Raw genomic sequence first — 21,710 nt, 5'->3', positions numbered from 1 at the left:
TTTTTTTTGAGTTACCCTGTATATTAATAAATACCTTAAATAAACTCTTAAAAATTTTGAAATTCCATGTTTCACAATCAACCATCATTGTTGATTTGTATTGATCTGTTTTCCATGAATGCAATAAACAAAACATTTTTTATGCATGTGTGAAAAAATGCATGTTTCTTCTAAAAAACATAAGTTTGTGCCCAATCTTAAAAGCGGTGCTCTAAAAAATATTTTTAAATTCGCCACTGACTTTTATGTAAAAATATCTATTATAAGCAGTTTTCATTTTATTTCTATCTTATATAGAAGCCTGAGAAATAATAACATCTCCAAAAGTGAACATTTTCATTTTCGCTTTGTATTTCAGGAACAAAAGTAGTTGGAATATTTCTGTTTGTGGCTTTAAAAGTTTTATAAAAAAGTGATACAGGGTCGCGATAAGTTATAAGTTATATCCTAAAAATGACAGAGATACCCTGCAATCTCATTCAAAATGGGACACAGTGTAGATACCGGGTCACACAAGAAAAAGGGAACACTTAATAACTATTTTACTCTTCAAGATATACAAATGAAATTTGGTATATTGATGGAATTAATAAATAAGAGCATCTTTTGACATATTTAGTTTTCCGTTACTTCCTGTTTAACCAGAAGTGACACTAACCTTCTTATTTTAAATGAGACACTTGGTATATTATTACATATTTCGATAGAAAATAATATTCTGAGAACAATGATACTGCATTTTGTTTTATACTCATGGAAAAATTCAATTTTTAAAATGTTTAAATAAGGTGCCATGAATGCGTTGAAAGTTTTAATTTTTAATCAAGCAATCACGGAAAAATATATTTCATTACATTTTATGACTTAAATGTTTTACACGCCTATTTGAAATGTCCAAACCAATAAGTTTGGCATTTAATTTATTTTTTTAAATTTCACGTTTTTGGATACAATAACTTTTAAAATGCAGATGTTTTTTCTTGATAAATAAGCCCATAAGAAGACCAAAAACCAAGTCACATAAATAAACGCATTTAATTGATCCCCGGCTTTTATTTCTTGAATAGGAGGCTGCGTTTTGGAGCCTACTTCAATTAATTGTTAATTGACATAATACATGACATCTTATCAAGTGAAATTTTAGAGTTTACTAATATTTGAAATGTTTACTAAATATATTTCTAAAAAACTGTATTTCAAATGTGGTTTTTCATAATAATGTGCTATTTAAAAAATAAACTAAATGCAATGAAATTGTAATAATATTACAATTTCATTTAAAATTAAAAAGTTGGTGTCACTTTCTATTAAACCGGAAGAAGTAAACAGGTGTTAGGTCTGGGGATCTAGGTGCCCATTCAATAGGCTCTCTTCTTCCAATCTGCTGGTTAGGATAAAGATCTTCCAACTACACAAGAAGGGGAACTACATAATGAGGAGGCGCTTCATCCTACTAGAATTGTAGTAAGCGCTCTTTAAAAGATAAATTTCCGTGTATGTCCCTATAATTTTCTAATTTCCGCACTATTAGTCGTTCGATAGACCCCTGTAGAATTTCAGTATACATGTCGCTATTTAAATTTACTGGTATAAATATTGGATCGATAATATTATGTCCCAATGCACCAGTCCAAACATTAATTTTCTGGGGGACTGGGTATACCCTTATCTAAATGCGTGTGGGTTCTCGTCTCTAAATAAAAGGTACACTCATCACTAAAGCAAATATTCTTAACTAGTCGAGGTTCTGCCGTAATTATATCTGTCATTATTTCACAAAACTGGATTCTTCTGTTCGGGTCATTATCACCAAGTTCTTGCAGTATTTGCAGTCTAAAAGCAGGGGTAAAATTTCTTATTGATTCACGAGATAATCGAGTTGCTACAGCTGGTTGATGAGTTGATAAAGTTGAATTCATTGCAAACTGAGCCAGAATTTCAATTTGTGCCGTTACATTATTGATCAATCTGGGTTGATTTATATTTTTATTCGTGAGAGAACTAGTTTCGTCAAATTTGGCTACTAGTTGACGAATATAGTTTGGGCTTACATTTTGACCTCGATGCCTTTCGTTAAAACATTGAGCTGTTGCAGAGCAATTGAGCACCTAAGAAACATTAATCCGGGGAACCATAAATGAAAATAATCTCTACACGTTCAGTTATGCTGTACACCTTTGTTAAAGTGCTGCTTTTCTTTTAAAATTATTAGAAAGTCAACTGTTCTTAAAATAGTAAGACTAGTACAAAAGTTACTTTTTAAAAAAAATATGTCATAATAAAATGCGAATATTCATAAACAACGCTTTTTGTTCAGCAAGAAAACCATAACAAATAAACCAAGACAAAATACCTATTTACGGGCTTGACATGTTTAGAATTCTTAAGAGACTTGGAGCCCACCATTCTGAACATTTCATTTAATAATTAAAAATTTGTAAACTATGTTGTTGTTTATTTATTGTTTTCCTTGATAAACAGAGAAGAATTTCCTGAAATGTGGCTTTCTATGGTATCATTGGAAAGCATTTTTTAAGAGCTTCAAGATGATGTATCACTCGATAGGTTACTACTTCTATTTAAGATTTTTGAGGTGTATCTCACCCTGTCCAAGGGGTTGCAGACAAGGGTGAGATAATATGCTTGTTTTTGTTCCGCCTTCGTTTTATAGATAGCGTTTTTTTATTCAGTTTTTTATTCTTAATATATGGCTCTTTCAAGTTTTTAAATTGTCACCCTGTATATATACTACACCTTACATCACTCTAGGAATCACTCACTTAATCTCTAAAAGAGGTGAAGGGCCCTCAAAATACCAGTGTCTCCTATAACGCTATTTTTATCAGAATAATTCATACTCATATAAACCAGAATAATATAATAGCATAGGACCAAAATGATTGGCAGTCCAACGTCTAGGGACACCAAAGAACTTTAAGTACCGATTAAACCATTTGAAAACAGAAGAAAACAAAAAAATCTTGGTATATCGAAACAAATAAATAAACATACAAAAAGACTAATATTTTAAGTACTTAGTCAAATCCTCTCTTGGTTTTCATTATCCCTCAATATACCAAGTAGTAAGCTCAATAATTACCCTGCCAAATACTTATATAGCCAAAAACTCAATAACTTAATGGACAAATAAAAACAATGCCAAAACAGAATAGAAAAGATGTCGCTGGTAATGGGTAATATAAAACACAGTCGTAGCCAGTACAAATACCTAGACTTTTTCAGGAACTTTACTCGACAATAGATGAAAATAAAGAATAATATACAGAAACTGATATTATAATGAGAACGTTACTTGCAAAAGAATTACAAGATCAGGTGGTTCCTTCCTATAAGGTAACACAGAAAACATATCTCGAAGCAGAAAAAAGCAACTTTATTATGTCAGTCTGTTTTGATCCTAGTGCAACAGCTTAGAGTAGCAGACACAATAATACGGATTTACATATTATATGAAAAAACCAGATACAGAAATCCTATATACATAAAAGATAATAATTACAATTAGTATGACGTGCATTGATTACAAAAAACATTGGCACCATATCACACGCAATACTTAGCAGAGAAGTTTTGCTATTGCAAAATAGGTTCAACATACCTGCAAGATATATTAAATCCATCAAGATAACTGCAAAATGTGATGATTATTTCAAATATAGAAATTAAGTTCTAGATATTTTTACGATATTGTAAATAAATTTCAAAATCAAAAAATAAATAAGTATTTTAAAGTAGACTGGTATCTAAACTGGGTCTAAAAAATAGTTCGAATTTGTTCAAACTTTTTTAGTTAATACCCAGCTATAAGCGTTCAAAAGTTACATAAGTGTGGAAGTAGAAAATAGTTGGATGAGGGTGAGTAAAAAACGTAAAAATTTGGTTTTAGTTTACGTTTTAATAATTATTAGATTTCATATTCTCTAAAATTCCGAAAATAAAACAAATAAATTGTGTAAATAAATTAAAAGATATAAATATACGAAGTGGAGCAACATAGATTTTTTATATGCGCAATTGCTTTATTTTATTATTTATAAAATTGGATTAGGAGACATACATTTTAAACACCATTTAATTTCCAATAAATCCTGCTAATCAAGCAAAGGTGAACAAAATCTATTATATGCCATAACAATTCCAAATGTTTATTAGATAAAAATAAATAAATAAAATACATACAATAAAAATATAAACATAAATCACTTCTTAAAAATGTTATTATATCTACTTTCATCGTCCTTGTCAACAATAGGTTCCCACTTAACAATATATTTTTCATCTGATTGCAAGCGACCTTTATTAACAGAATCCACTATCCAAGTTGCATGTAAATGTTTGACATTTTTTGGCCATTTCATATTTCTTTCTTTGATTTTCTCATTAAAATGGATTATGTGAGTTGCATCATAACATTTTTTCTTATCTAATATAAGGCCCTTATAAGCAAGGAAATACCTAGAAGATAACAATGTTGTGAACGTGAACACACATGTGGCAACGGACTTGAAATACATAGGAGTGTAGGTATAGCGGGTTTATTACATAAAACAAAACTACTTTCTTCTCAAAAAAACTACGTCATCCCTGTTAATATAAATGGCAGAAGGTCAAAATATATTTTTTCGAGGAACAGTAGTTTTACAAATTCTTAAAACTAAATTCCCCGCTATCCAAACCGCCTATTATGGTTAAAGTTTCTTTTCGTGGTTAAAACTCATGAATATAGAAAGAAATCAATGAAATCAAGTAAGAACTTACCTTTCAATTTCAGGGTAATCTGATGTCACAAATAAAGCTTTGACATTTTCAAAATAGGCTGGTAAAGCATTTTCAATGTTTACTTTTCTCTTCTTTGGCGGAGATTGTGAACTATTATATTTGGACAGTGAATTATCCCGTGAGGATGTTTTACTCTCGCCGTTACTAATACGATTCACCTTCCTGTCCAGTTCTTTACTGTTCTTCTTTGAGTTTTTAGATTCTTCTATAATTGAACTGTCACTAGTTTCTATGCTGTCTTTTTTTCTTTTCTTTGGTTTCTCTGAAAAGGAAATATCTCTACTAGAGACACTGGTACCGTTTTCATTTTTTCGCTTTTTGGGCGATAAACTGGAGCTAGAAGCAGAGTTATCCATTTGACCTTTATAATCTTTAAGCAGTAAACTAACATCAGTATTTTCTTTTGAATTTTTAAAAAGGGTTCTGAGCTCTTCCACATTTGTAGCCGTCTCCCAAGTTTTGTCGTTACGTATTTTTGTAACACGGGGGAATCTAAAATATGATAAGAAAGTATATGGAAATTACATATAATACTACATCATAATAACCTTATGGATATACCGTCAGCAGTATGGACATCATGTTGCTGAGTAAACTCTGCTCCAGTTATTTCCCATATCGGTTGCTTTTTTGGATCTTCAGCAACAAAATCGGGTATCATAGATCTGGTACACTTTAGCCAGCTTGGTACTCTATCCGCATCCCCACTTATTTTCACCATTTGTAATTCTTCTTGTAACTGTTCCAAGGTTTTATCATCATGACCTGATTGAACAGCTTTTTAGATTTAAAGAATTTTAGAATATATAGGGTGACGTAGCAAAAACTGACCACTATAGATTTCTCGATTTTTAATTTACCTGTCGATTTTTAATTTAGAGAGACAAAATAATCCTTCATTTATAAACTTATATCATTAACAATTAATGGGTATTTGGGTGGAGTTCACTCTTTTTAAAGGTTGTTTCATCTGATTATAAAACCAGGCTTGAACTTGCTACTTTCAAAGCCCTTATTATGACATCTTGTTAAAATATTTTAAAGTGTTATTTCTTAATTCAAGGACTCCTTCAAACTTAAGATAATAAACAATTTTTTTGTGTGAAAAGAATGAAAAGTGATACCTTAAAAACTCAGTCCCTTCTGATTTTCCAAGGAACCCAATACTGAACATGTTTTTTATTGCGCTTGTACATATAATGGTTATATATACTATCGTAATATTACTAAAGATTATTACAATAGTACTCTGGAATGTCACCGTGATATACAAAAATTTGTTATTTGTTTATTGTCTACTTTTGGTATTGGTATATTTAACAGTATAAGAAATAAGTTTTGACAAATTTCCGTTCATAATTTACAGTTTAAAAAGATGCTAATCAATAGACTTCAAATTATTAATTTTTTTTTTAGAAATAACGATTGTATTAGAGAAACTGCATTGCCTTAGAATGAAATTACATGCAAATGCAACCATCTCATAGATATGTACAAGACTTTGTGGCCAAATCTCATGAAACAAGATCAGTTGCCAAAAAAGATGAAGCTGTCGCTGATGAAAACATTTATTTACATGTCTGGAAATTGAACACGTGAAATGTATCTAGAGTTATTGAACATTGTTGTTTAGCCAGCTTTAGTTAATTCCATTGAGAAGAATCAATTATGTCTGCTAGAATGTTTAATTTTCCACCAAAATGGAACAACCCCACATTCTGCGCATCCTATAAAATAATTTCTAGATGAAAATTTTATTTAGGCTTTTGCCAAAAGATCAAAATAAATCTGTATCTTTATGTACTAACCTGTAAGTCCTTATTTTATATTTAAACTGATAATTTGTAATTGACATTATTTAACTCAGAAAATATGTTCAGGGTTAGAAAATTTAATTTAAAACGTTTAATACAAACCCAAAAAATAAAAATGATAATCTAGGTCTTTTAAGCAGCATTCTATCTCCTAAGTGTGATATGGCTTATTCTTGCAGTTATTAAATTAATAAATAAAAGTACCTATATAAGATTTTAACAGGTTGCCATATACCTTTAAAAAGAGGTATTACTCGATCCCAATTCCCATTAAAATTTATCCTTAGGGGTAGATGTCTCCCTTGTAAGTTGATGTTCTAGATTTATAAATGAACGCTTATTTCTCTGCCGTACAATCAAAACTTGATGGAATGAAGTAGGTGAGAAATCCGGGTTGCAAAGTTTTTGCTGCGCCACCCAGTATGCAAATATGCATTACCTGTATGGACTTTAGTTACAGTACAAAACTTCTTGGAACGTGGTTCATAACAGCCCATTAAAAACACTGACATCATTCCACCCTTTTGTCCAGTACCGTACCACGCTCCTAGAACGATTAGGTCAGCACTGTCAGCCATTGCCCCGTCAAATAAATAGTCTTTTTTCACCTTAAGCCAATGTCTTTTCCCTGGTTCATATTTGCTCATTTTGTCTTTTAAAACCAGCCCTTCTAATCCTAACTTCAAGACTTTCGCAATCATTTGCGCTAATTTTCCAGGTTCATCAATTTCTTGCATTTCGGAAAATACAATGTGGTTAGGCACCTCCTTCATATTTTCATTTAAAATCCTCTTTCGTTCTTCCAATGGCTTTTTCATTAAGCTCTCGCCGTTATAATAAATACAATCAAAAACGAACAGACAAACCGTAGCGTCTTTAAATTGAGCCTTTTTGTGGACTCCTAAAGTACCAAACGGTAGTGGTTTGCCAGTGGTTGTGTCCATCATCAGTATTTCAGCGTCCAGTATTAAATCTTTAGCATGCGGAAATGCCTTTGGTATATAATCTTTAAAGTGGGCCACTTTATGGGGCATTACTGGTTTTAAGGATCTTGAGAAATATTTGAATTCATTACCGTGTTTATGAACCTGAACTCTAAAATAATCATAAAATGGGTATGGAATAAAAATTTTAATTTTATAAGTTTACCTCTCTCCGTCATATTTAATTTCAGAAAACATTCCGTTAGGACACTTTTTCATAGCATATTCTACAGATTTACAAGCTTCCGCCAACATTGGGAATACCGGGGTTAATACGTTAATTTCGGCATTTTGGACTTTTCTATTACCAAAACACCTAAAATAATTTCTGTGTTAATAATTTAATTAAATCTAATATAGTGATTACTATTTAAACCTTTTTTTATTATCTGGTATTGCGCATAAGATCTTATAACTTTTTTTAATTTTAAAAATATAATTTCTAAAAAATTATTAAAATTATTATTGATTTTCTATATACATTATCTGTCATTAATGATCATCTTATCATCAGGTGTGACGAATGACAGATAATGATTCTATTTACTTTAGTCATTTATAATATTTATATGGACGTAAACATATTATGAATGACTCTCTATTTGTATCCAAGAAAAGTTACAGTTGAGTAAATGAACATTTTTTTAAAAGTAAATTGGTAACATCTACTATTAATTAGATCCTTTCCCATGTTCAGTCAACAACAGCCTTCATAATAAATGGAAACTGAGGTATATTGGAATGGTTAAATAATAACACATTGGAAAGTTCTTCCATTAACTCCATCAGTGTGCAGAAGAATCATCATTTACTTATCACTTTGTTTGGATTCTTGAATATTGATTTCAACTAGATTTAACTCTGGTATATATCACCAAATACAATGGTTTGAGCGCAAAATAGGATTTTTTAATTACATCAGAAACTTGCACTTTGAATCTCAAGTCCTCCTCGAAAATTACACCAAGATTTTAAATGTTATCAACTATTTTTAACTGGGTTTCCCCCACAAATAGTTGTAAATTATCCAAGACAATTTTTGTCTAGAGAACTTTTTCCATTTTTTTGTTCAAGAGAAAAACATTACAGAACACTTGCTAGGATTTAATTTCAAATTATTGCTCAACAAGAAAGTTAAAACATACGACAAAGCTTCATTTATTCTACTACAACCCTCCAATACACCATCAGCTTTAAAAGAGTAACAAATTTATATGTATCATCCGCAAAGCCCTGAACACTGCAATATTTAACAACCTTATGTATTATAACATGTCTGCTATGTACATTAAAAATAAGATAGGACCCAACAGGTCCTTGAAATACCCCAGAACTTATATATAAAAGCTGTTTGACTGAGCTTGAATTCCTAATACCATCACTGCTTTCTTTCAGAAAGACAAGACCTAAAGAAGTTTAATGAATTGTTATCGAATCCATAATAGATCAATTTTGCTAAAAGCAGGCTGTCATCCAACGTATCGAAAGCTTTAGAAAAGTCAAGTAATACAACCACTGTAGTATCACCCCTAGCCAAAGCCTCAATGATTTCTTGAGTAACTTTTAACAAGACAGATGTGGTGCTGTGCTGCTTTCGGAAGCCAGACTGGCTCTGCGGAATTGGTATTTGTGATAAAGAAATCATAAATTTGTGGTTGAATAAACTTCTAAAATGTTTGAAACTACTGGAATAATGGATATAGGTCTAAGGTCGCAATAGTCCTTTGGCCTACTGATTTTGCTAAAGGTTTTGAAAGACAAGTCTTCCAAACATCAGGAAAACAACCTCTTTCCAAACAGAAGTTGTCAGACAGACGTCAAGTGAGGAGCAAGATGTTGAAAACAATGTTCGAGCATATTCACTAAAATGCAGTCACCACCACATGCATAATTTAGACTTAAGGTCTAAAACTATTTTTGAAATTTCTATTACAGTGGCTAAAAAAAATAAAAACTGGGATCAAGACAATTTATGGTTATTAAAATATGCAACTGTCTCTGGGTGGTTATCTGAAGGACTATAAACTGATGAAAAATAGTCATTAATTCTGTCAGGATTTTGAAGGTTTACAGGTATAGAATGAATTTCTGAGCCTAAGGTTTTTTATTGCTTTCCATAGTTTTGCTACTACAATTGCTACTATTTTGATGAAGTTCCAAATATGGTTTCTTTTCCCGCCTAATCATACCCATCACCAAATTTCGTAGCTGTTTATAATAGCCCATCATTTAAACTCTTAATAATTAACCAAACTATAAATATGGTAAATATTATCCCAATTGATCTCTCCTAGATCAGCAAGAAAATAAAGTTAAAATATACCTATGTAAATAGGCCATATTAAAATAATGATAAAAGCTATTTCCATACAGTTATATACAAAGTACAAAACTTTAGAGTATATTTCAAGGTTATGGATGGGTTTTGTTTCTCATCTTTTATGTATATCTTTTTTATGAGCTAAATTCAGTCCCAGCAGCAAAATGTACAGGACCCTATGTCATCGAATTGATGAAAATTTTACTATCCACTTTAAAATAGAGCCTCTCAAGCCACATACTTTAAGCAAGCAAATCATTTATGAAAAGTTTGTAAAAATTAGTTACTAATAGATATTCTCATTTGCAATAAAATTAATAATAAACTTAACAATTGCTGGATTCCAATTGACTTATAGAATATGCAGGACTAAAATTATTTAGATGTAAAGTATCTTTCAAGCACCATAATTTAAATAAGAAATTTTTCTCTGATTGGATTAAGCTTGCAAAATCATCATTAAATAAGTAAATAAAACAGTTACTAGTGACACCTATGATGTATCTATTGAAAATCTTTTTTTTCTTCTTGATACAGATTTAATGGAGATAGATAGTTCAGAAATACTTAATATAATTAAATAAGATTTTAATATATATTTTTTATTTAATATGATTACCTTTCAACCACTCTATCAATATCCTTAGATGCTTGGTATACACTATAAGCATCTGGATGGATACCCTCTAAAATATGTTTTGCTCCAGCTCCCATTCTTAAATCATGCTTAATTAATCTTATAATTGTTTTCAAATCATTAGCAGTCAAGTGTTTCAAAATATTTGTAAAGTGGCTTATTTGATCTTCTTCTCTTGTAAGTTTTGATAAGTATTCCAAAAATGTGTCCACTTTTTGAACAGTTAATGTTGATTCTGTAGGTGTGGGATTATATTTTCTGCTTTTCTGATAGAAATAACTTATTGTTTCACTGATATCTCCTAAAATATTTGTGAATGTCATTATTTAAAATTAGAATTTTTATAGATCTATATCTTGAAAATCAACCTGTTTGGTGTAAATAATATTTTTATTAGATGATATAAGATTATAAAAACATTATTGTCCTTTATGCCAAATTGAATATGGCACAAATGAGGTCATTATAGTGTATTTTCCTATATTACATCAAGTTCCTTTGAGTATGTATACCTTATATTACTTAAACCTAAATCCTGGTTTAACAATTACAGATAAATAATTAAATGAATTTATACCCTGTTCCAAATGCTCCAACATTTCATCTTGATCTTCAAGTAATATTCTGCTAAAAAGTTTCACCAACTGTTTGCTCTGTAAATTGTATATTCTCTTTACACTTCCAGGTAGTAAGAGCCTACACCAAATCTCTATATCACCATTAAATCCTGTGCCTCCAGATCCCTTTTCAAAAAAGTTTTTTACTATAGCAGTTTTTTCCAAATAACTTGGATGTTTTGCTATTTTATCCACAATGTTTTGAAAAGTTTTAAATAGATTATCAGGAGTATTAGGGTCCTGAGTTTTATTTGGAGAGGCACCCTCAGCTTTCAAAATCTTTTGTGATTGTACATCTTTTGCCTTTTTTGGAGTTTTCTTTTGAGGTGATTTAGTAATTCCAAAGAACTGTTGAGATTCTTTTATTTTATCCCTAACAAGCTCTTGATCTTCATTAGATAAAATGTCAAAACCAATAATGTCATCTTCATGCTCAATTCTTTTGGTTGTGGCTCTCTGTTTTTTGAACATTTCAAAGAGGCAATCAACATGGTGCCAATTTTTCATTTTACCATCAGCAAAGGGATTTGGAACTACCTTGGCTATCCTAAGGACTCCTTGTAGGCATTTTTGTTTGCACTTTTTGCAACCTGCCCTTCCATTCTTTGCTATTTCAATTTCAAAGACTCTTTCTTCTTCTGTGTCTGACATTGCTCAGGAAATAATGTTGTGGGAGTTTAAAATAGTAAGCAAGTAAGAAAGCTTTGTATTTAATGTATGAAACAAGTACAAGTTGTAAAAACCATCCAATTTAGCGTTCAGTTCTACTATATTGGATAATTAGTAAAATTGGGAAGAATATCAAAATATTTACAAAATTGGGGACTTAAAGATTACAAATACATTTTTAAGGTTAGGGACATATTTGATGTGAGTTGACACAAAAACAAAGAATGTAGAAATGGGCACGAGAATATCGATATTTCAAAAAAGGTCTGAAGTTAGCACTCATCCCGGCCAATTCAACTCACCAGGAATATAGATCAAGCCACGGACACACCTGCCTTCGCTACACCTTTCGGCTAATTCGCGCTTCAATCTCACGACCATTGGCGACACACGCTTTGAATTGAGTTAAACCTTTTGTGATAAGATTGTTTGGATAACTATTCCTAACTACTAGACTTAGATAATATGTCTTCGAACTTTAAATGCTGCAAAAACAAAAACTTCGGCAACTATGTTTGTATGGTTTGTCTAGGGGTTTGCCACCCTAGCTGTCTGGAAAGAAATAACCGTGTAGTGATTAATGGATACAGAATTCACTGTTCTTCTGAGTATGCTGCCGAAGCAGATAACCAGGAACATCAAAACTCTTTACACATTCAAAAAATCAATGACTTAGAAATTGTTCTACAGGGAAAGGACTTTCAGCTTCAGCACCAAAAACGTCTCTCATTTCAATTTTGCATTGATGTACATGAAGCTTAACAGCATTATGAGGACAACAACCACAGAACAAGATTACAATGTGGCTCTAAAAAAAAATGGACAACATAGTCAGCATATTAAACGGTTTAAGCCTTACTTTGACCTTAAAAATTAAAAAGCTATTTGATGAAAATGAAAAGTGTTTGGAAACCATTGCAAATCTTCAAAGTAAACCACATCAAAATCAAGCTTCGCCTGATTCGTTAGAGCTTGTCATCTCTCAACAAATAAAAATCATGTGCACTGCAGTTTCATCGAACATTGAGTCGCACATGGTAAAGCTCTCTGAATTACTGAATACTGGCTTTGCTGATGTCGTACATAATCAGATTGACAAACTATCAAATGACATTAAATTTCTTAAAGAATCTAATGCTGAAATGGTTCGTTTGTATACGCCTGCTATAGCTCCCACGTCGTCCGTCCGACACCATCAAGTTGTCCCCGCTCAAAATGCACCTGTTAACAACATCAGCTCTAATCATAGTCAGCAAAACCCTAAAATATTCAGATCTCCGCGTGCCTCCAGCAGCAATACACGCCTTTTTGTTAACTCTGTCCAATCAACTGAAAAGAGCATAACAAATATGATCTTAATACTCTTAAAAGAGCAAGAGTAAACGACTTAGGCAACAGACCTGAGAATAAGCAAAGAATCATTTGTGACGGACCACCAAAACCTAGTCTCCATGTGGCTAATCCATTAATAAGAAAAGATGTTAAAATTTCTTTCATCTACCTATCTAACTTGGATCGTGACACCTCACCAGACAATATTTTGGATGTACTAGATCCCAAATTTAAACATTTTTATGGTGGCACCAAACTGAGATCAAAGTTTCGAAACCCAAGAAGTTCTCATTTTAAATTGGATGTTCCTAAGGAGTTGAAGTCTCAATGCCTAAGGAAGAATTTCTGGCCAGTAGGTTTATTTTTGTTATGTAGCCGAATTTAACACCAAAACTCCAGTTCGCTACGAGTCTCAAACAAATACAAGAATTTTTCGGAATCGCACTTTTTTGCGGACTGTGCCGTAGATAGAAGTAAGTTTAACACTGTAAATTATTGTAACTTTGACAGCTCTGTAGGATCAACTCCTGACACTAATGATAATACTTCCTCTTCCCTCTTTGACAATACTAATGACCACTTCACTCACTCATCTCTTTAAGCAGCTCTACAGAATAATTCACTGATAATGGTAATAATCATATAATCTCACCATCTGGCAGTAACATTTCTCACAGCTCCAGTAGACAAAACCTACTTAATATCTACTATTAAAATACGGGTGGAATACGATCTTTCACAAATTTTGTTCACACATCAACTAATAACGAATTTATCTCCTCTGCCATCTTTGATATCTACAGGCAAGACCTAGATCAAATAGGAAAGAGGCGGAGGTATAGTCTTGGCAGTAAACCGAAAAATAACTTCCTTTCCTCTAAAGTTAACTAACGGTTCTCTGGTAAGTAGCCAGATAGACTCTCTTACTAACATCTTCAGTACCTTTGACTTTCCGCAATACAACAGAGTTAGAAATGAAAACAATCCACTGTTAGATCTTGTCTTATTTAATATGGGTCACTGTGATGTGACACCGCATTAAATACACACACTCCACTCCACGTGATGCATTCTATAAATGTCTTTTTACAATATTAAATAAATGGGTTTCCAAGTAAACTCCAAGGCGTAAAAATGTTTATCCTCCTTGGTATAGCAATAAAAAATATATATCTGAAAAATAAATTACTTTGTAGAGATAAAAGATTAAAGGATTATACGTCATACCAAGAGTTTTCTACATTAAGGACTAACATAAAAAATGATATCATAGCAGCACACAAGGAATATATTAAACTAAAAAGCAAATAAGCGATGATCCGAAATTCTGGACTTCTCCACTTTTACTCGTATCCCTGTATGTATATTATGGTTTATAATAACGCTCAGAATAACTCCACTACTGAATGTGTAAATGCTTTTGCAGAGCCACTTACTTTTCTTTTCAATCTTTGTTTGTTAATTCAATCTATTTCTAAGATCTGGAAGCACTCCAGAGTAAGTCCTATTTATAAAAAATGTAGAGGATCAAAAATACATCAAAAGGATGTATGCCACTAACTATAGACCGATAACAATTATTAACAACTTCGCTAAATGCTTGGACATTCTTGTTCATAATAGAATCATTCATCAAGTAAAAAATAAGATTTCCCCGCATCAACATGGCTTTCTCAAAGGACGTTCAACAACAACGAATCCCGTAATTACATATCAACTGCTCGCGGAAACTTTAGACTCCTCTTCCCAACTAAACATATATATACTGACGTATCTAAAGCCTTTGATAAATTGGATCATGGCATTTTGTTGGCTGAACTCGAGTCTTTTGGTTTCACTAATAATCTCCTTAAGCTTTTAGAATCATTGCTTTCAGGACGATCTTAGTTTGTATGTGTTTGTCAAGCGACATCTCTCAACGTCCGGTGTTCCTCAGGGATCGGTCTTTGATCCTCTATTTGTTTGAGAACTTTATTGATGATGTATGTGGGAATCCTAATTTAATGGTATTATTGTATGCCCATGACCTCAAGTTTCTCCGCCGTATTGACTCTTCTGACGACTGTGTCACCTTTCAAGAAGATTTAGGTTCTCTAATTACGTGGTGCAATACAAACAATCTGAATATGAACATCGACAAATGTCAAGTTCTTTCTTTCACATCAAAAACTAATTCAATTCTCTCTAACCACTCTATCAGTTACACAGCGCTAACTAGATCCAACTTTTTCCGTGACTTGAGGCATAATCTCTGATTCCAACCTAACATTCACTAAGCACTACGAAACAATAATTGCTGAAACAACTAAGGCACTCGGTTTCAGTGCCAGACTTTGTTGCCAGGTTTCGTTGCGAGTTTCAAAAAATACAGACACTTAAAACATTATTCTTTTCATTTGTTAGATCGAAATTAGAGTATGCCTCAGTTATTATATTCTGGTCTCCAGAATATAATACACACATTCAACAACCTGAAGGTGTCCAACGAAGATTTCTAAAGCTCTTATATTTCAAAACTCATGATGTTTACCCACTCCAAGGATTTCCAGAAGATGATTTGCTGAAAGTTTTTAGTCTGCAATCACTGTCAACTAGGCGAAGCTATTTTTTGCAAGTATTCTTGTTTAAGCTACTAAACGGCCATGTTGATTGCCCTACTTTTCTGAATAATATAAACTTCCTGGTTCTCCGCATACCCCCTCGTAATAATCACACCTTTGCCTTACCAAAAGCAAGAACAAATTATGTTATTCCCCAATTCATGTAATGTTCCGAACATATAATACCAATAAAGATGCATTTGACATCTTTAACACCTCAATTCCGAAAATTAAAAAAAAAAACATTTTAATGCAATCTTGTCTGTTCCTAATTAGTAGTTGTATTCCCATTCTCTCGTTCTCTTTCCTCTTCCTTGTGACAGTTTATTTTTCTTTTTTTGGATTGTGACGTGATTTGTCATGTATTATTTTATTATTATTATTATTATTATTATTATTATTCTTATTATTATTATTATTATTATTATTATTATTATTATTATTATTATTATTATTATTATTATTATTATTATTATTATTATTATAGTTCACGTGTGATGTTTATTTTTAATCTTATTTTACAATATTTTTAGATATTGACAAGAGATCATACATTGGCAATAGCCGAAACGCGTTGAGCAAATTAAAGTTTTTATTATACAGTGGAGATTTTTTATTTTCTTACCTTTAATAGTAGATGTACTTACAAGCGCCCTTGAATTCGAAGCTACCAAAAATCCGAACAGGGGCCAGTCTCGTATCCGGCAAGTTATTCCAGGAGAGGACAACTATGAGGAATCGGTCAAGCGGATGATAACGGAGGCGACTGGAGGACGTAGCCGACAGGACCAGAAGTTGGAGTATCCAAAATCTGGCAAGGCAGATCGATATGAAGAGGCGATCGTCGACCTGCATTCAGTAAGCCCCAGTAAAAGGTAAATACCGCCCAGGTCTTTAGCTGCAACATAGCAACAGTGTTTTCGTCGACGCGTGTGTAGATGAATCCTCCACACTAAGCTTCTGGATACAGGTACGACAAAGACAATTTTAAAATCCGATATAGTAAAATCTGCAGCTAAGATCAAGCCAGCAAATGTCCATGGCGAAACAAACGTCACGTTCACCATAGGAATTCACATTTGAACATCCTGTAATAGTGAAGACTGAGGATGAGGTCATCATCGGGACTGCGATAATGAAGACTAAGGGCTTTGAGTTGAGATTTGAGAGTAGTGCAGATAGACGATGAGAAAGTTGCTATGCATCGTAAGAGGGATTACAGTGTTCGAGTGCTACTTCTGGAGAAAATTTTCGAAACTTTTTTCGTTCTGGAGGGCCGCATCAATAGCAAGACAATGGACGGTGAAATAGTCATGTTTGAATGATGAATGAATGAGCTGATGAATTAGCAGAGCTGGTCGTCGTTGTCGTCGAGCACCGATCCAAGGCCAGACCAAAAAAGGAGGCTAAAAGATGATGTTCATAATCTTCACCAGTTGTAAGATTATAGTTCAAGTAAGTTGAATAACGTGATCAAAAAGAATAGCTATCCTCTTCCTCACATTGATGACACTTTGAACACCCTGGCTGGATCGAAGACCTTTTCCATGCTAGATTTCCTGCCACTTTTTAAACGGCTGATGGAAACTGTTTGAGTTTCCAATTCAAAAGCCGGTTAATAACTCACCAATAAGAGAATTTCTTATAGGCCAACTTTAACCCTAACAAAACCATAATTTATTATACTTCTTGGAAACCATTATACGATTATTTAACGTTTATGAGATTTATATTTGGCTATTAAGGGGGGTAAAAATAGAAATCAGTTGCTCTTCGCCTTTCATAATATTGGTCACGTCTCTCGTTCTTTTTTTTTAGTCTTACTGAAATCGGTTGACTCTCGATCTCCGTTATTTTCTTGAATATCTAGTATTAATATAATTAGTAAACATTTTAAGTTAAAAAGTGTTTTATTGGTCCTTCGTTGAAAAAATAAGATTGAGAGTTTGGGGCATTTGTATAAGAAAAAACTTAATAATAACCAGAACCAGCAAAAGATCGAAGGTGAATGCGCTAATTTGGGATTAAATTAACGATAATTGAACCAGCGACCAATCAGAAACGATTTTAAGAGGACTATCCCGGAAAGTTTACCTTGTTTACCTTCATGACATTATTGTGGTAGAAAAACCATTGACCATGCTGACAAAGAAAGAACGAAAATTCAAATTGTCCCAAGATTGTCAAAAAGCTTTCAATCAGCTGAAAGAGGCTCTGACAAGCGCACCTAATCCACCATCTAGCACCACCATCCTAAGCTATCCCCTACCTGAAGAAAAATTTGTACTAAATACCGACGCTAACAGTGTGGATCTAGTAGCTGCGTTGTTCCAAATCGAGGATGGCCAAGAAGAAAAAGTATTTGGCTATTTTAGTAAGACGCTATCCAAGCGACAGAGCGTATCTACTGCGTTACTCGCTGAGAGATGTTAGCTGTTGTAAAAGCGATGGATCACTTCTACAAGTGTGAATGTCAAGTTATATTGGGCACAATGGAACTGTCTAATTTTGGAAGATGAACTCTTACGGGGAAAAATGGTTAACTACGAGAATAAGTGAAATTCACGTTAACAGATCCAGTTACGAGTTATGACACTGCGTGTATATGTTATTCGCACATATTCGCAAACAAGTTCAACATTTTCTTAAAATTCTGACACATTTACCTTAATTAAAATCATTTATTTGAAATTAGTAGTACCTACGAACTACCAGAAGGGATGAATTAGGTTTTTCAACATGTACCTACATTTATTAGTGTAAGTGTAATAAGTAACGATATTAATTGTGTAAAGTTCTTAGATTTGATTAATAAGTTTCATATTGCATAAGTTTCTGCGCTGACACGCAGATGACATTTAAAAAAAAAGTAATGGATGTTTCTTTTCAAACTTTGATATTCGTTTGAGAAGAAATGCTTAGTAGTTTGCTGATATCTGCTCTGTCGCTTCGATAAAAACTATTAGAATAAAGTTACTTAATCAGTTCATATTTTTTTAGAAGTTAGTAACATTTTATTTATAATACTCATTACTGAAAAACCACTGCATAGAATTAAATAGGTAGTTATTTTTCGTTAAATTATGGCTACTTACCTAATTAATCAAAATGAGACCAGTGAAAATTGAATTGGCTTTGAATTGAAAACATACATGTGCTACTACGCCCAGCAAGAGTCCCCTTCGTGCAAGTGCCATTATTTAATATTAAATATTAGGCGATGTAAATTGTTTAATAGAGGGGCAGCTTTAAGATTTTTGTCAGTCAAACTCCAATATCTTAATGTTAATGTATATTATTTATACTACGATTAGAAAATAGTTCGAATTTTTTTTTGGTAACAAACTTTCTCAAAAATGAAAGAAACAACTTTAGACAGTTCTTTGGATAGTATATTAATTAAATTAGGTGATTTTGGAAGATACCAAAAATATGTTTTCACTTTAGTATGTGTAGCAGTTGTTATGCATTCTATGGCTCACATAGCATTTGTTTTTAGTGCCATGGATATAGATTATAGGTAAGCTGTAATAAATAATTTAAGCTTAAAACTATTCAGTAATAATTGTAGGTGTAAGATTCCAGACTGTGATTTAGCAGAAAGTCAGTATAACCAGCCATGGCTGAACAAAGCAATACCATTTAAAAAGGGTCGCCCAGAAAAATGTTTAATGTATGTTCCCTCTGCTATTGATTCCAAAAATTGCTCAACATTTAACAGTGATGTTATCGAAAAATGTGATCAGTTTGTTTACAGTGAAATGGAAGACTCTATTTTAAAAGAAGTGAGTTGTAACTTTATTAAAATTGTCCAAAATAAATAGCCTGTAATTTTTTAGTTCAATTTACAATGTGAAAATAACTTGTGGAAGTTAGCAATGGTTGGAACGGTTAATAATCTTGGGCAATTCTTTGGCATGATGATTTCTGGAATTGTATCAGATAGGTAAGGTACAGAATTAACTAGATAACTCTTTCTCATTCTTCTTCATCTACTTCGGAGCTTGACATTTCAATAAAGATTTTTTCTGAGGATATGAATTAGACCTTTCATAATGTGGCTGAGATATTGCAGTTTTGTCTCTTTCAATTCGTATTTGATCTCTACGCTTTTCTCCATTGGTCTGAGAACCTCTACTATGGTCATATGTTCTGTTAATGAATACGCTCTATGGCGAAAACTTCTAGTTTTCGCTAAATTGTAAGATGATTTTTCCATACAAAAGGTCTTGTAACATTTTAGCATCGGAGGATCTTATAGTAGCTTCTTGAATTTTACAAAGGATGTGTGAGCTTTCTGAATGTAAATATTTATTTTTAAGATTGCATTACGTTAATGAAAATATTCATTGATATTTTTCAGGTACGGACGAAAAATGCAGTTAATATGGAGCTTAGTGTTGTGCTCCCTATGTGGCTGTATAAAAGCACTTATGCCTACCTATGAGTTGTTTCTGATATTTGAATTTTTAGATGCAGGCTTTGGTTGTGGAAGTTATATTTCAGCATTTATTATAGGTAATGAGTTAAGCCATAATAATTAAAATATTTGAAAAATTATGTTTATTAGGAGTTGAGCTAGTAGGGCCGAATAAAAGAGTTCTTACTGGAACTCTTATAAGTTCCTCCTATCCAGTTGGAGAAGTTCTTGTTGCCCTTGCTGCTTGGATGGCAAAGTCTTGGAAGTATGTCTTATATTTCTTGTTTTAATTAAAATCCTAAACTAATATTTTTAGGCTTACGTTATTTATTTGTTATATCCCTCCCTTTGTACTGATTTCATACACATGGTTAATACCAGAATCTATTAGGTGGAATATAAGTAAAGGAAGAATACATGATGCAAAAGATACCTTAAGAAAAATTGCAAAAGTGAATGGAACACACATCTCTGAAAGTGACTTAGCAGTCCTGGATTCGGCTGGTAAATTTTAGTAATTTAGCACATTCAGAGTATTTAAAAATAGAAATTGAATTAAAGTTGCAGATTTAACTCATTGTACCAAAACGAGTTTAAATTCCGATAGTGTTTTGATGGCCGCTCTAAAATCTAAAACATTAATGTTCCGATTTATGGCTTGTTGTGTAAGTTGGATGACCTGCACTTTCTTATTTTATGGTCTGACATTTAACTCAGTATCTCTTGTAGCAGGTAATAAGTATTTGGATTTTATATTAACAGGTAAGTTATTATAAATTTATGTTTACCATTGATTACTAAACATAAAATAACATATTCTTTTAGCATTGATTGAAATTCCCGCATATTTTGTTTGTAACATAGTCATAGAAAAGTACGGACGGAAAAAAACTCTTATTATTAGTTATTTACTAACGGGATCTGTATGTTTCGCTTTTATTTTTATTCCTCCAGGTGAAACAACTTTTTACCAATAATTACCCAATTATCCTACGTTTATAATTTTTAGCTGCTCGATGGGATCGCCTAATAGTTTATTTGCTTGGTAAATTCGGAGCTACAATGTCATTTACAACACTCTATATAATTTCTAGTGAAATGTTTCCCACCAGCTTAAGAAATTCTTTTATGGGTACCTGTTCGACGCTCGGTCGTTGTGGTTCTATGCTGGCACCGCAAACACCCTTACTGGTAAATTTTGCTCTTTTATAATAATATAATGGACGAATGAGTGTTAAATATATTTTAGGCCACAATTTGGGAACCATTACCTCTAATAAGTTTTGTAGTAATGTCAGGTATTGCTGCTGTTTTGACCCTAATCTTCCCCGAAACCTTACATAAGAAGTTGCCAGATACGGTAAAAGAAGCTGAAAATATAAAATTGGCGCCAATGGTTCAATATTAAGAATAATTTTAAACTAATATAAGGACTGTAGGATACATATGTATGATCACAATTTTATAAATATTTTTGATACAATTTTTGTTGAAACATATTTTTATGACTGATATAGA

At 32.4% G+C, this 21,710-nt stretch overlaps 2 protein-coding genes and 1 long non-coding RNA gene across 4 annotated transcripts in view; 2 read left to right on the top strand and 1 right to left on the bottom strand.

Annotated features, from left to right (window-relative positions):
• The window catches only part of LOC126736843 (solute carrier family 22 member 3-like), a 34,765-nt gene extending 13,055 nt beyond the window's left edge, over window positions 1-21,710 (top strand). Inside the window, exons 2-11 of one of the 2 annotated variants that reach the window (XM_050441396.1) lie at window positions 19,220-19,292; window positions 19,344-19,557; window positions 19,612-19,718; window positions 20,136-20,290; window positions 20,343-20,457; window positions 20,509-20,696; window positions 20,754-20,954; window positions 21,018-21,146; window positions 21,202-21,383; window positions 21,442-21,710. In XM_050441396.1, coding sequence (XP_050297353.1) covers window positions 19,220-19,292; window positions 19,344-19,557; window positions 19,612-19,718; window positions 20,136-20,290; window positions 20,343-20,457; window positions 20,509-20,696; window positions 20,754-20,954; window positions 21,018-21,146; window positions 21,202-21,383; window positions 21,442-21,600 — 1,523 coding nt within the window. In that variant the 3' untranslated portion in view covers window positions 21,601-21,710. Of the gene's footprint in view, window positions 1-12,023; window positions 19,293-19,343; window positions 19,558-19,611; window positions 19,719-20,135; window positions 20,291-20,342; window positions 20,458-20,508; window positions 20,697-20,753; window positions 20,955-21,017; window positions 21,147-21,201; window positions 21,384-21,441 lie in introns of those variants that run through there. The other variant, XM_050441395.1, reaches the window with a different exon arrangement.
• Window positions 278-6,828, top strand: LOC126736847 (uncharacterized). Its single transcript, XR_007660801.1, has 2 exons — window positions 278-3,876; window positions 6,217-6,828. It is a non-coding gene; the product is annotated as an uncharacterized LOC126736847 (long non-coding RNA).
• On the bottom strand, window positions 4,141-11,990 carry LOC126736842 (DNA ligase 3). The gene is made up of 7 exons (XM_050441394.1): window positions 11,132-11,990; window positions 10,537-10,855; window positions 7,764-7,913; window positions 7,054-7,709; window positions 5,349-5,565; window positions 4,780-5,292; window positions 4,141-4,476 (listed from the first exon to the last, which is right to left on the bottom strand). The coding sequence occupies exons 1-7, from the start codon at window positions 11,820-11,822 to the stop codon at window positions 4,221-4,223; spliced, it is 2,802 nt and encodes a 933-aa protein (XP_050297351.1). The 5' UTR covers window positions 11,823-11,990; the 3' UTR covers window positions 4,141-4,220.

Source organism: Anthonomus grandis, chromosome 5, assembly GCF_022605725.1.
Source record: "Anthonomus grandis grandis chromosome 5, icAntGran1.3, whole genome shotgun sequence".
Taxonomy (NCBI): Eukaryota; Metazoa; Arthropoda; class Insecta; order Coleoptera; family Curculionidae; genus Anthonomus; species Anthonomus grandis.
The sequence above is the reverse complement of the archived record's forward strand: the minus strand, read 5'-3'. Positions and strand labels throughout refer to the sequence as shown.

Excerpts from the sequence above, each read along its gene's own strand:
- LOC126736842 (XM_050441394.1), bottom strand. The coding sequence starts at position 11,822 with ATGTCAGACACAGAAGAAGAAAGAGTCTTTGAAATTGAAATAGCAAAG. Across the intron at positions 10,856-11,131 it reads GTTGGAGCATTTGGAACAGG|GAGATATCAGTGAAACAATA; the intron begins GTATAAATTCAT and ends CAAATATTTTAG. Across the intron at positions 4,477-4,779 it reads GATTACCCTGAAATTGAAAG|GTATTTCCTTGCTTATAAGG; the intron begins GTAAGTTCTTAC and ends GTTATCTTCTAG.